This window comes from Porites lutea, chromosome 5 (genome assembly GCF_958299795.1).
Source record: "Porites lutea chromosome 5, jaPorLute2.1, whole genome shotgun sequence".
NCBI lineage: Eukaryota > Metazoa > Cnidaria > Anthozoa > Scleractinia > Poritidae > Porites > Porites lutea.
Window position 1 is genome coordinate 23456762 of NC_133205.1, and position 15180 is coordinate 23471941.

Genomic DNA, 15180 nt, shown 5'->3' on the forward strand with positions numbered 1-15180 from the left:
ACTGGTAAATTAGGGCTTTCCTTTAGTTATCTACACCTCAAGTAGATTAAGGCCTGGTTCGTTACAGATTCCTCAGAATTTTAAAGAGGGGTGGTCTAATGTAAAGTGTTTTAAAGATATTCCAGGTCTGATAAATTTAGGCTAATGATAACTACGAAATCTTCAACTTTCATTTTAAAAATTGTTTATAACTGCATCACGTGACCAGCCACGCCCTGTTTTATCGAGAAATCCTTTGGGTCCAAATGCCCACTATGTAGAAAGCAAATAGTTTTCCTTTTGTCGATCCAAATACTGGCTACTGATAGTCTTCTTGTAAAAACGTGTGGAATGAGACAAAGTCATTTAACGTCTTTCTCCTAACGAAAATTTTAGTAAGAGGAGGACTGGCACTAGTCAATGAACACCAATTGCACCTACAAATTATAAAGATTCCAACCATTCCAGGCTGATTTCGCAGACACTTTGTAGGGTCAAAGTTTTGATACAGAGAAACTGGGGTTACACGTTTAGGAAGTGGTGGGCATCGTTAATTGCAATTTTCGAACAGAGGAGGGCGTGGTCGATCACGTGACGAGTTAATTTGGATTTTTTTCAAGTTTTTTAAAGGTTAGTTTCCTTTACCATCTGTTATTCCTGGAGGATGTCTTTAACAATAGTTTTTGGAAAATCTGCATAAAAATCCCAAATTACGTGGACCCAGGCCTTAATCTACTTGAGACGATCTATCAAAGATAAAGATCGACGTATAGTTAATGCTAAAACTAGTTGCAAAAGGACCGGTCGAATAAGGCCCAGGCGTTTTAACAAACGTGCAAGCTCTCCGGGACGCTCCGGGGACGGGGGACGGGGGACGTAAGACAACGATTTTTCTTCCCCGTCCCCATAGCCCCTCAGAGGAGTTTATCAAGCCCTACCGTTCGCAACTCCTTTTGCCCTAGTTTAAGGCGCATTTTAGCGAGAATGTTTTTAGGTTTAAGTACTGGGTGCCTCAGCAGCCGTTCATGTAGTTGTAGTGTCATGTGTGTAGCGTTTTACGGATTACACAAGTCATTAAACTGAGGGTTTAAGCCGAAATACCTATAATACCTATAAGTTATTAGTAGAGTACGGGTAAGAAATGTGGCAGGGAAGTCACAAAAGTCAATAAGCAGCAAAAGACAGTCGTGTGCTTTATAATTTGCATCAATTTAGTTTCGTCAACTTGGTAGATAAAGTTAATTTACCAGTCTGAAAAGATTCAGGAAGCTGAGGCCTTGTGAGCTGGCCTTTCACGTGACGCGACGTTACCCGTGATTGAGAAGGGCTAGTTTATCGTTGTTGCCATATTAATTTTGGGTAATGCGCACACACGATTATAGTGGAAAGCAAGATAGAATTATGGGACTGAGAGGAAAACCAACAGTCTAGCCTTTGGGATATGAGAATTACACCAAAGTTATTTTTAGACCAATTAAATGCTTGACATTAATCGGGAGTTTGTTTCCGGAGAAGTCCGCAAACTTTCATTCAGTGTTATCGACAGAGAATTCAACAGTCGTTATTACAATATTCTGAATTGTTTTTTTTTAACTTTATAACTTTATTAAGGAATCCACAAAAACAGTACATGAATATCTCAATTTTTTGCTCTGAGGCAGTCGCGCGTGGAGTCGATGACGTCTTAAACAATTGATTAGAATTAATTTGAAAACCACTAAAAACAACTTTAGTGAAATTCACGTATCCGGTTAACGCCCCTAAGATTCCCGCACTTTTCCATTATTCTCTCTTGTGGAAAGTCTATTAACCCTTTAAGCCCTAAGAGTGATCAACATCAAATTTCTCCTTGAAATATCAATGCTTTGTAAAACAGAGTGGTTATGAGAATTACGGACACGATCACACAAGATGAATTTGCTTGATATTCTATTATCCCCACTACTTCTGAAGGAAATGAATAGGGGCAACAAATGAGAATTCAAATTTTGATCTTAGGGTTTAAAGGGTTAAGTGGCAACCTCCAAAACGTATGTCGAGTGAAAGGTGTTTAAACTTCTTTAAAAGGGCTTAGAGATGTCCAAGCGCATCAGTCTTGAGGCTTTAGTGCGAGAAGATCATGCCCACGGCAACATTACAGTCAGATCTCTACTAAGCGGACCAACAACGGGGAAGGAACAAGTTGCTGTTTAATGGAGGTCCTATTTTCAGTTATTTAGAGACATTTTTGTCCTGATACCGCTTAATAGGAGGACAGCTGGACTGTATAAATTTAAGGGTAGACAAGATTGGAAGCTTAGAATCTTAACTTTCAATGCACCATTACCTGAATTAATATGCCGTGGGTTTAGCCATTATATTATCCGTAAATAACATTTTACGACCCATTTCCAGTACTTGAGGATTTCATCATACGACCAGCCTTAATTGGTAAATTTTAAAAAATATATAGAGAGAGAGAATTTTTTTTATCTAACTAGTATCATTTACGCCTTGTGAACAAAATCTTAGATCGACGGAATTGTCACCCATAGGTGGTCATCGCTTTACACTCCGCCAGGACATGGACCTAAGAGAAATTCCCTCGTTCTTCGTGTTTTCAATAAAAGGAAGTGATACACCGCGCTTGATTAGAGTATTTTTTTCATCAACTGATTAAAGATCACATGTTCCTGGTAAATTTTCGCCCCAAGCTCTTCCATGAATGAACCAATAAACCTTCCCCCACCCCCCAAGTTTGTACAGGAGGTAGATTATCATAGCTTCCTGTTTTCCCAGGCTACCTTGTTTCCGCAGTTTCCCCAGCTGATTAGAGCGCTACTCGTTCCCATGGTTCACGTGAAGTTCTCGTAATCCCCTCGGGTATTGCAAGCCCTTGGTCCCCTAAGTTTGTCCTGTTGTTGGTCCTCGTACTTCATCTGTCCCGTTTCTCCGGCGTCTCCTTGTTCTCTCCGCCCTTCTTTATTACCCTGTTTAACTCTTGGTTCCTTTACTTCCCTGCTTTACTTGTTTCTTTAGTTCTTTGTTATCAAGGCAGTATGAAAGAGTGGTTTAGGTGCTGGTTCTGGTGCTTAAAAAGTGGTCTCTAACCCTTTGAAACAATAGTGGCAGTCAGTAAACATGGGCCGAATAGGAATTAAGGAAAACGCACAGGAAAGACCTTTCCTTCAGGCTTTCACGATTTGTATGTCACCCAAGCAATTCCCTGAAACGTTCCTGTGCGAAGGTCCCTTAAAGAAAGTACAACGCAAAGTACATGCCCCTCCTTTGCTGTTACCAGGAGATAGAGACTACAGCCAGTTTGGTATGGCGCATTACCCTACTGGCTCTGATAACTATCATCCCAAACAAAACTTTATCTTGAGAAACTTACATTGTAATATAGTCCCTAATTTTTTCGATGACGTTGCGAAAGTATCCCGGGTGTGGCACACCCTTAGTCAGAACAGATTGTGTTTTTAGTTAGTAATCAACTGAATCAAAGGCATTTAACCCTTCAAGCCCTAAGAGTGATCAACATCAAATTTCTCCTTGTAATATCAATGCTTTGTAAAACAGAGTGGTCATGAGAATTAAGGACATGATCACACAAGATGAATTTGCTTGATATTTTATCAACTTCTCCCCACTACTTCTGAAGGAAATGAATTGGGACAACAAATGAGAATTCAAATTTTGATCTTAGGGTTTAAAGGGTTAGAATTTGACGAGTTCCTGAAATGTGTTATAAAACGTGACAGAAAAACAATTTTAAGGAAATGATCACAAGACTGAAAAAAACATGAACACAACTCCACTTCAACTTCAACTTCAACTCGCCTTTATTTCGATGAACCTATAAACTATACATATGTCAGTCAAATTGACATTCCATTGCTTTTATCACTTTGGGCATTTTTAGTTTAAGAGCTCCTTGTGACCCTGTTAGTGCTGTACAGCGACAAAGACGGTCTTCGTGGAGGTTTCCAAACTCAGTAAGACAACTTGAAGAACGTTCGGCAGCTGAAGTGTTTTTAGCACTTCATTTGCCACAAATAATAACAAGGAGAACTGCACATACAGTTTATTACTGATGTCAACATTGCGGATAACAAAGATCTTAACCTCAGATAATGCAACTGTAGATCAAGAAGCTGATGTGCATGCGCTGGTTGTTGATCTAAAGCACGTCACGTACTGAGAAGAAAAGTGAAGAAGTCTCGCAGATAGAAAATCAGCATAAGGTAAGCATTTGTACAGAGCTTCAGTACCATAGTAATAACAATCCCCACCTGACATTGTTTACTGTAAAAGGTAGCAATGCTCGAGAAGCTGCAGCTTTTAGATAACTGAAACTCAGTTGAACTAGTTCGTCTTCACCATCTACGCTGCGTCCGAAACTTTCCTAACCCACAAGGTCTTTTCTTTTCCAAACGGTTCTACACTGGTAGGTAGGTTGATTCATTACCACATCTCACTACATTTTTGTTTTAAGTATGGGTATTACATTATTTAAGCTTACAAAGACATCAGTTCGGGAGCAATGATGGTCGCTGCAAGCCTCTTCAAAATGGTACTATAGTCATCAAAATAACAAGACCAGACGGGAAAAGACGTAAAAAGTCTGTCAATTATGACTACAAGCACTCCTTCATAAACAGAATTCAACGGTTTGTACCTGTTTATTACTGCATGCACGATTACCCTTCTAAACGAAGGTCAACCCTTTACGACAGAGACATTCCATTTCAACAATTTTCTCCGTAATGAAAAATTTGTTCAATCATGGTACATTGATAAGGAAGTCATAGTGAATAGATAACACACACAATGAAATTAGTGTTCGTGTGTTCAAAGTCCCTGGGGGGAGTTTTGAATAATCTATTCAACAGAATTGGCTCATCAAAAGTAAAATGATCAAGGCTGTTAAAGATTGACATGAAAATGACATTGAGTATGAAGACCATGAAAACGTTCGTGTCAAATCTATAGCATGCCTTCTAACAGGGCCAATGAATAACTTTTGTAAGGAGCAGAAAAACGGCTAAAATGATCACCGTAAGTAAGCAAATCCAAAGACAATGACAAAAATCCAATAGGTTTGAATAAACAGTCAACATGAGAGTTATAAAACAATACTTAGAGGCAACGTAATTGAATTTACATGTCATTCGGTTAGCTAAAAAGTCGACATTTTTGATATGAAAAAAAAAAGCAGTGCAATAACAAAACCCTGCTGGCCAAAAAATTCTGTAATGTATCCCCTGCCGTCAAATAATGGATTAACATACAAAAGAATGTGAACCTTTGCTCTTAAATTTAGAACCAACGTGGAGGAGCAAGCAACTGGCGATAATGCGATGAACTGTTTGTTCGTCATGAAGACTAACTCTATCAAACGATATTTTTTCGTCCTTGGTACACTTTTTGCACTGCTTGGACTTGCAACATCACAAGGTAAATCTAGTTAGTAAGAGCTAAACTGCTCAAATCAACTTCAGATTGTTCGGTGCTTTGTCAGCTTTGTAATTTGTACTTCGTCACTAGTTCTGGTGTTGATTGGGTCACCTCTCACAACTTAGAGCTTTTTTTTTATTATTTTTCCTAACGCCTTGTATATTGTTTATCATCGCAACATTACAGTGCCACTTGCAACTGATTTGCCAGTGTTTTGTTTAGTTCAATAAACATTGCTATCGTTCATCTGAAATGTAAAATATACTAATTGATATTGAAATCAGCGACTAGAAAGCTCATTGACCTTAAAAACTGAGGGCTGCTAATAGCACCAACGTGACTCGCTAAATTCGACTTCTTTTCCTCTACAACGCGAAGTTACGCAAGGACTACTTTAGAGGGAAGTTCGAAGACATGAATTGTTTTCACGCGCACGAGCTATCTGTAGCCGAGTTTCGTTACGGGGTCAGAGCTTGTTGGTATAATTACAATTATATTTGCTAAAGCAAATATAAATGTAAAACACCAACATTTTGCCTTAACTTTTTTCTTTTCGGGAAAGTAATAAAAATTGCCAAACAAGTTTCCTATTATCGAAAACAAAGCGTTTTTAACATATTACAGACATCTTGTAATTTGAAGGCACTTAAAGCTGTTTTTAATTACTAAAAAAGCACAGCTCAGCCGCTAATGACTGTTATTTTAATGCACTGTTCACCATTGTGATATACAATTTGCCCCATAAAAACAGTCAAACATTTTGAGACCAGTGCTTTTGACATGACAGCACACAACACAGACCACTTTTTGACACTTTCTTATAACGGCACGCGTTTCCGAAAGGTGGTTTCGCGCGCAGACTTCACACTCACAACGCAAATTCAGTAAAGATATACCCGTCCGACAGTCTTAATGGTCCTCGATTGTACTGAGATCAATGGTATAATTCAATTCATTAACTGCGTTAGTTTTCAAAACCTGTAGAATTACCATTTATGTTTCATGACTAAGTTAGCGCCAGCCCTTTGGAAGCCGGTTAAACACTCAATAAGAACTTAACCTCTAAACATCGTTTTTTTCTTTAACCTGAGACGTGACTGTGCGAAGAGAGATTTATTCTCGCTAGCCGCAGCGTTCGGGTATAACACAAGAGCATCCAACAGACCTTTACGCTATCAATGACAATACATAATCGCCAACGAAAGATTTATACTGCCTAACATTACCCTGAAACTGGTGACAGTTTCACAGTTAGACTCAAATGTACTTTAAATCACCATCTTGCACAGCGTAATAAACAGTACATAAAAAGTACACATGAAATTTCATTTAAATTGTAACACTGAATTTAGGAGTTCATCAAGAGAATCATCAAGTTAGAATGAACTCCAATACCATAAGAACAGCACCACACCAATGTTCTGTCCATCTTTTATGAATAGTTATCGCTCTCATTCTCTATTGACGAGCTTTGATCATAGCATTCTATCATTCCCAACATTAACCATTATGAAAAAACGTTATCGCTAGCATGCATTCAGGTTTGGTAACGGAATCGAACCGGGCGTGATAAAATCTTCGTTTACATGGGCAATTTGCCATCTAACTGTTAATTAAATTTCAGATCAATTGTCAGCTCATCGTTGCTATATAGAAAAGACACGGCATTTTTTTATGCCTGAAGGTCTAAATCATACAACCTAATACGCGTTCAACTGGCTTTGGTGTAGAGTTAGAGAATTAAAGGAATTAACCAGAAAATCGACTGTTCAAGAGTAGTTGCGCTACGACATATGTGCGTCTACCTGGTACACGAGCGATATTTAGGAAAAATAAATCAAATAAATAAATCATTCATAAATATTTAATCAACACAAGTGACTCTTCTCCTATTGATAACACTAGAAAACAAATTTACAACACGCATAAGAAAATCAGAGAAAATCGATATATAAAAAAAAGAACAATATATACAGTTATGAAAAAAGTGAAGGTATACATAACCAACAATGAAAGTATGAAATAAAAAATGTAAAAGTTGTCATCTAGGCATTCTGATTATTCTTTTGGTATTTCTTAACCAATAGACAAAATTTGTTTGGGTCATTTGCTGCCTTTTTAATGTTGCTAGGCAATATATGAACTACTTTAGGGCTTTTGTGTTGGTAAATACCTGTTTCTTTTGGCCCAATTGGATTCTACTGGACTCACCCATTTCTATTCGTTAGATGTTGTGTAGCTTGCTTGTCTCGTAAAGAACCAGGTATTTCAGGACTACACTTCCGGCAGGGGAGTATATTGGACATTTTTGAATACTAAACGCGAGAGGACTGGGAAGAAGCCCCCTTTGACTATTATCTTCTGTTTTTTTTGTCTATGTTTAAAGTTTCTTTCAACGCCCGCTTTACACTTTAAAAGTTAATGGTTCATTTGTACGATGACATTATTTGACTACAACTGCCAGAATCCTTCAGCTTGCTGTTTATCTTAAAATTAGGGCTATTCTTTTATAAATCTTAGTAGGATTGACAAATTTGGAACAAAAGAGCGTTAACATAAGAAAAGCGTTCAACTCTCACGGGATTGGTTTGGAACACCAAAATGGCCGCTGTGACGTCAAGTGAAAACTCTCTACTCTGGTGGTTGTCTTTCAACCATTTGACTTTTAAGGTGGGGGGGTGGTTATGGATGATTTGGTCTGAGTAAGAATTTTTTCCTTAAACCTCTGTTGATGGAATTTTTTTCCCCGCCATACAACTCCATCGTATGTCAGGTATTTCCTTGCAAAATTTTTTTTCCCTTGAAATCAGTCTTCTTCCACCTCAAAAGTGAAATGGTCGGCCCCTTAGCTCATCGTGAAAATGGCCTCTCAGTGCCAGGTTTATAAATTAAACAATGTAATCTGTACTTTACTTTACTCTATTTTCACCAGCAGCCCACAAGAATGATTACGAGCACAAGCTAATCAACGATTTGTTCGATGGATATAAAAAAGACGCTCTGCCTGTTATGAACAAGTCAATTGCAATCGACGTCCACTTTGATCTCGCATACGCTCAACTAATTAGCCTGGTAACGAAATGACACCTAAGTCTATTATTTTTACCCAAAAGAGAATAATGTAACAGAACAGATGGAATCTTAGGGCGTTGGCAGTGATATGTGAATTTCACTCAAGTTATTTTTAACTATTGTTGGAAACGATTGTTGAACGCCTCAAAGCTAACAATGCAGACTATTGTAATGGCGGCTGTTGAATTCTTTCTTGACGACACTGAATAAAAGTTTGCGGACCTCTTCGGAAACCAACTTGCAATTAATTTCAAGCGTTTAATTGGTCTAAAAATAACTTTGGTAAAATTCACTTATCCCAAGCGCTAGACTGAGCGTTTCCCTGTCCGTCCCATTATTCTCTCTTGTTTTACCCGAAAGAGGGAGAGAGAGAGAACAAGATTTTATTCTTAAAGAAATTGGTACTTAATTAGTTTGTACAGGCTTGTAGTTTTGTAGTTTGGCAGATTGCGTATCAGCAGTTTGAACAGATAATTTTCATATAGCAAAATTCCTCACTATCCGCACAATTGTCCAGGTGAACATGAGTTTAATTTGCATGAGAATAAATAGATACTTTACAAGTCAGAGACTTCGCCGAAGTACGTTGTGTTTAAGCTGGGTAAAACGGCCAACAAGCACGTTCCACTTGTTTTTCAACAGTGCAGCAAAACGAGTTAGCGCGTAATATTACTTTTACTAACCACGTGTCAAACCTGTCTGGTAACAAATGAGGTTTTTGGATGTTGTGTGAATTCTGACTTCTGATTGGATAAAATTCTACGCAGGAGTCACGTCATGCCCGGGAGTTTCATCACTTTCTGCAAAACAAGGTGGCGTTGGACCGGTAAAACGTGCAACATGAACAGATTTTGTTGCAAAAAGTAAAAATTCTACCATTTACTTTCTGCAAAACTTTTGCAACAGCAACCTGAGTTGCCAGTTTTTGTCGCCCGTTTTACCCTACCTTGACTTAAAGATGCTTAAAAAAAAAACAAGAAATCGGCTATTTGTTTAAGAGTGCATTCGATAAAACGCTCCCTTGCTCCATCCTATAAAACAAAATTACCACAAAAATCCTAAGCGTGCACAAAATTTTGTCTATCTCGAGTTTCAGAAAAAAACCGTGAATCGTCGTTCTTGAGTATTCTGAGTTTAATGGAGTATTCTGAGTATTATCGCTCTGGAGTATTCTGAGTATCTTTCTCTTTCATAGGACAGCAAAAATCAGATATTGTCGAGCAAGGTGTGGTTCAGACAGGTAAGTAAAGTCCAGTATCTTACCAGACTTTTAAGTTACCGAGAATAATGTGCAAGGACACAATGTGATGGTGCCTCTTCAAGACGAGGCCAAATACAACGCAAGGTTTACTGGTCGTGTCTAAATTTCAAAGTTTCATCGTTTCGAAGCAAAAACAATATTTTCTTAGCACCATCCTCAACACGTTTTGGGACAAAGTTGAAATCAGGTCGTTTTTACAGCATTTAAGCTGAAAACGGCCTGGTCTTGTACAACATTGTGAAGAGGAGTAGGTGTTCGACCCTTTTCTATGTCAAGTGACCCAACGATTTTAACAGTTGGACAAACGACAGAGGTTGAGGCAACGCTTGATTTCATGAATTCGACATTTCCTGTCTGTAAGGGTTTAAGACTTACGAGTGCCTCAAAATGTTTGCTTACATATGAGACTTTCCCTTGTTTTTCTTTCCCACTGCAGATGTGGACCAACCCATTCCTACGATGGGACCCAGCTAAGTATGGCGGCATACAATTCATTAATATTGATCCTAAACTAATTTGGAAGCCGGACATCATCCTCTACAACAAGTAAGTGTATTTCTGTAGATTTTGGGGCATGAGGCGGGAATTTGCCAAACGTGCGAAAATCTCAAATGCTTTGGTTTTTGTGAAAACGCATGTATTGCTTTCGCTGGTAAACAAATAAACTAATCAAACTAACACTTTCACTCCCAGAGTTACTGATGGAGTCGTGTAAGGTGGTTATGGCTAATGGCTTATGAGTCTGACAGATGGAGTCCTATGGCAAGACCATTCAAATGAAACATCTTCATGTAGTACTCTCACATGGTACTTCTTGGTTTTCAAATTTTTACAACATGAAATTTGGAACTTTTCTTGAATTTCGCCACTTTTGGGAGTGAAAAAGTTAATTTAAAAAACACTATATGAAGCCCAGCTGGTGGGAGGCAAAACTAGTGGCTACAGAGTGTATTCACAAGCTACAATCCCGGACAAAACTACTTGAGAAAGTTGTCCCCATCATGTCCACTTTCCTACGCGACAAAACTATTTCCAAAACGACGCCTTTGCGGAAAGAAAACCCCTTCCCCCAATTCAATGTTGCTTCCCACAAACGCCCAGGGATCAGGCTTTCTTTTGAATACACAACAACATTGCTTTCAGGGGAAGGGGGAGAGGGAAGAACTGGTACAGCTACGATATTTAGAAAAATGCTGTCCAAGTATACAATTTTCTCAACAGTTTTGTCCAAGATTGTAGGCGCGCTGAAGAGTTACAGTCAGAACTTCCGAGAAACCACTCCAGCATGTTGTCAAAGTGATAACAAGACACTGAAAAAAACACTTAAAAAAGAAGTCGAAGAAGAAACAAAAGAGATTCTCCTTTAAAAAGGTCAAACTCACAGGCTACCTTAAACAACACTGAAATTATTTTGTCTTTTGCTTTTTTAGCATTGGCTTTGGTCAAACAGGCGCAATATATAACTACGATACCAAGGCAGTTATGAACCACACTGGCTATACAGAGTGGTTTGCTCCAACGGAAATACACAGCATTTGTAAAATCGACATCAGCTTTTTCCCATTTGATGAGCAGAAATGTCCTTTAGTTTTTGGTTCCTGGACATACACGGGTGAGAATTTTCAAGATTTTTTCACACCAATAGTGTTAACTTATAATTTAGAAGCAAAAACAGGAAATATGTTAATTGAAAGTGCGTGTAAAAGATGCAATCTGAATTTACAAACAAGAGGAAGAGGGACATGGCGAGACAAAGTGACATTGACCTCAATGGAAGTCGATGAATGGCGATGACGATGACGATGATGATGATGATGATGATGATGATGATGATGATGATGATGATGATGATGATGATGATGATGATGATGATGATGATGATCGACTTTAACTTTTGTGTGTTTAACTTCATGTCGGATATTTGCTTCATTTATGTCAAAATAATTTAACAACTGAACCATTTCCAAAACAAAAAGTAAGTCTTCAAACAGCTCGGGCAAATATGAGAGCAGCGAAAGCGTCAGTCAGTAAAATGTGTTCGTTTCATTAACAGGAAACAAGCTCAACCTCACCAAAAAGCGTGATGCTGCAGACCTAACCAAATACACCGTAAGCGGCGAATGGGAATTACTGGATGCCCCTCTAAAGCGGAATGTGGTCACATACAGTTGCTGTCCACACCCTTTCGTTGATATCACGTACACGATTCACGTGAAGCGGCGGGTTCTCTTCTACATGATGAATCTGATCGTGCCATGCATCGTTCTGGCTGTCTTGACCGTCTTCTCATTCTACTTGCCACCCGAATCTGGAGAGCGAATGGGACTTGTCATAACTATTTTACTGGGACTGACTGTATTCATGATGGTGTTTACAGAAAATGTGCCGAGAACTTCCGAGGTGACGCCACTGATAGGCAAGTATTCCGTTACTGTTCTGGTGCAGGTGACCGTGGCACTGGTCGTGACTTGCTCCATTTTGAGAGTGTATCACCGCGATCCTGAGAGAGAGATGCCCAAATGGTTCCGCAGGCTTATTTTCGATATTCTTGGTCCCATGTTGCTGGCCATGCCTTCCGACGAGCGAATAAAGATGAAGCGTGAGGATAAAGGAAGAAAGTTCTACGCGACTAAAGTGCAAGGTGCTCCTTACGAAATTCACCGCAGCCAGAATCATTTGGTTGTGTCTATGCCAAAGATCACGGGCCCAAAGAAAGGCGATTCGGAAGTGCATTCACCGCGCGACAGCAAATGCTTTCTCACCTCCATGGGATCTAATGTCTCGCTGACACCCTCGGATGAGCGGATGGAAGAGATCGTCTATGGCATGCGATCCATCGTTGCTCATTTGAAAGAAACGCAAGAGACGGAAGAAAAAGTGAGTGATTGGCATCACGCAGCTGCCGTCCTTGACGTTGCTTTCTTTTGGTTGACAGCTATTACCATACTAGGATCAACGCTGGCCTTCTATTTCATGATTCCCAACTAACCTCATGAAGTGTCTACTCATGGCTTGCTATTAAAAGCTAATGAGGCTGGAAGAAAACCTTACACCGTTAAGCCCCATTTAAATGGAGAAAAGTTATCCTGAGTAGAAGGGTCATCTACCCTGGGCAAGCCAACACTTTATAAATTTCCTTACAAAACGTGGCGAACAGTTTACACGAGGAACAAAACCTTGGCTCGGCTAGAAGGGTGACACCCTTTTGGTAGGGTCACCCTTCTACTCGGGCCAACTCTCCTCCATATTAACACTTCGGCTTGCCCAGCCAGGTCAACTCGGTCAAGGCGAGGTAATCGGAGAATGCGAGAGAGATGTTGGCTGGGGCAAAGGGGTGAAATTTGTTTCTCATATGAACGCTCGCTAAAGCTGACTCGGCTGGGAGGATGACCCTTCTACCAGGGAGAAGTTGTGGATCATTATACGTTTCTGGGAAACTGCCCACCTGACCCTCCCCTAAGCCAACATTAACAATTACTTCTCACTTAGGGCAAAATGTTGGCTTAGGGAAGGGGTAGGTGGGCAGTTTCCCAGAAACGTATATTGTTTTCTCCATATAAAAAGGGCCTTATTCGCGCAGGTTGCATCATTAAGGGCCAGTTAGTCAAATAGCCTAAGTGCATTAGTTTCGTCAGAGTAAATTTCTGTCAGGCCCAGAATGCTAGGATTTCCACATTGCAGACCGTCATCGTTTACTTCTCGTGGCCACTAAGGCCACAAGTCTGGAAAGCAACTGGGAAAAGTAACAAACAATAGGCACTCGCTGCTATAAGAATTACCATCTTAACCAAAGCACCTTCTCAAAGTTCATTTCTTTGTTACGGTTGAATGTCTAGAGTAGTGCGCGATAAATTTAGTTGTCGGTCAGTGCTACGCCCACTGATCGGTTAAATACTTTAAGAAACGTTCATCTTTAAAGAGTACGAACCTTTCAGTTTTATTAAAGGATAATTTTGCACTCTGGTTTCAGTGTTTTTCTTCTCAGTATATCGCATTCACTTAAAATAACTCCTCCCGCTAGTGGCCCAAATGAGCAAACATGTTCCTAAAATCAGCAAAAATGGGGCGTTGATTCGATTACATTTGCGATTGTTATTGCTATTTTGTTACCGTTGTTGGTTTGGATTTCGAAGAAGGCCCATAACTTAAAAACTAACCCTTGTTAAGTCGTTCTTATGCTTTTGCTCTTATTTCTAAACAAAACAACGATAAAGCAAGAACCTGCCTATGTAGTAGTAGTGGTTAGCTCAGTTGGGAGAGCGCCGGTCTGCTGAGCGGGAGGTCACGGGTTCGAGTCCCGGCCGGACCAACACTCAGGGTCTTTAAATAACTGAGAAGAAAGTGCTGCCTTTGTAATGACATCTGCAAACGGTTAGACTTTCTAGTCTTCTCGGATAAGGACGAAAAACCGTAGGTCCCGTCTCACAGCACGTACACTTATCTGGTTCTTGTGGGACGTAAAAGAACTCACACCACTGTTCGAAAAGAATAGGGGACGTAGACCCCGGTGTTGTGGTCAACCTTCACTCATCACATCATTCACATCATGGGTTGGGTGGGTACAGTAAGCTCTCAAATGGACTGAGAGCGGCTGCCAGTGGTGCCTCTGTAGGCTGACATCCGAGCTTACTGATCACATGTTAAAATGTATTGTAAGAGGGCAAGTCTGTTGTCTTCTCATCCACGACTCTTCATTTCATTTCATTCAGTAATATGTTTAAGGTGATGCTACACGGGACGATTCGCAACGACGAATTTTAGCGCAACGCAACGTTGCAACATTGCTGCAATATTGTTTCGAATAGCTACAACATTGTTTTAACATTGCAACGCTGTGTTCAGCTAGAAGTCGTCGTTGCAAATCGTCCCATGTAACATCACCTTTAGGGCCCTGGGTAACAAAATATGGGGTTTCAAAAATGTCCTGATTCGTGAGGACAAGGCCTAAAAAGTTTCGTTATCACGGATTAAAAAATAAGCAAAACTTTTCGATCTGAAAATTTTTTATCTCGCCAAAATGAAACATTGCTACTGAAGAAGTTTAGCTAAGTTCATAAACTTTTCAACTTTTCAGTTCTTATTGATTTTGTTTAGTTGATAAAAATTCTAAATGCTTTATGTTTATCTTTAATACTTACGTAATAACTTGGTTCTGACACAAAAACCAAATTTACAATGATTGATCAAAAAAATTTGAGCCGTTTTTCGCCTTTTGTTTCCTCGCAACATGATTAATTGTTCGCCATCTTGGCGGGGTAGAAATGAATGCCGAGCCAGCGCCGTTAATTTAATTAGCGTTCACCTCTTAACCGTCGGAACTCTTATAAGATCGAGGTTAAGAGAAACAAAAACACAAAAGGGTTGCAAAAGAGTTATTGTTTGTAATGGAACGCGCCCAACAAAGGAGTTTTACAGTCAGAGCTTCAGTTATT

The 15180-nt window shown here is 39.6% G+C and overlaps 1 protein-coding gene across 2 annotated transcripts; it reads left to right on the forward strand.

The window, feature by feature from the left end:
• The first annotated feature begins 5198 nt into the window (after positions 1–5198).
• LOC140937782 (neuronal acetylcholine receptor subunit alpha-10-like) lies at positions 5199–13706 on the forward strand. Of its 2 annotated transcripts, none has more exons than XM_073387355.1 (6): positions 5199–5415; positions 8351–8487; positions 9683–9727; positions 10185–10294; positions 11179–11360; positions 11802–13706. In XM_073387355.1, exons 1-6 carry the CDS (start codon positions 5319–5321, stop codon positions 12734–12736), a joined length of 1506 nt encoding a protein of 501 aa, XP_073243456.1. In that variant the 5' UTR covers positions 5199–5318; the 3' UTR covers positions 12737–13706. The 2 variants fall into 2 exon arrangements, with proteins under 2 accessions (XP_073243456.1, XP_073243455.1); XM_073387354.1 differs by having other exon boundaries at positions 5201–5415; positions 8348–8487.
• Positions 13707–15180: the final 1474 nt, after the last annotated feature.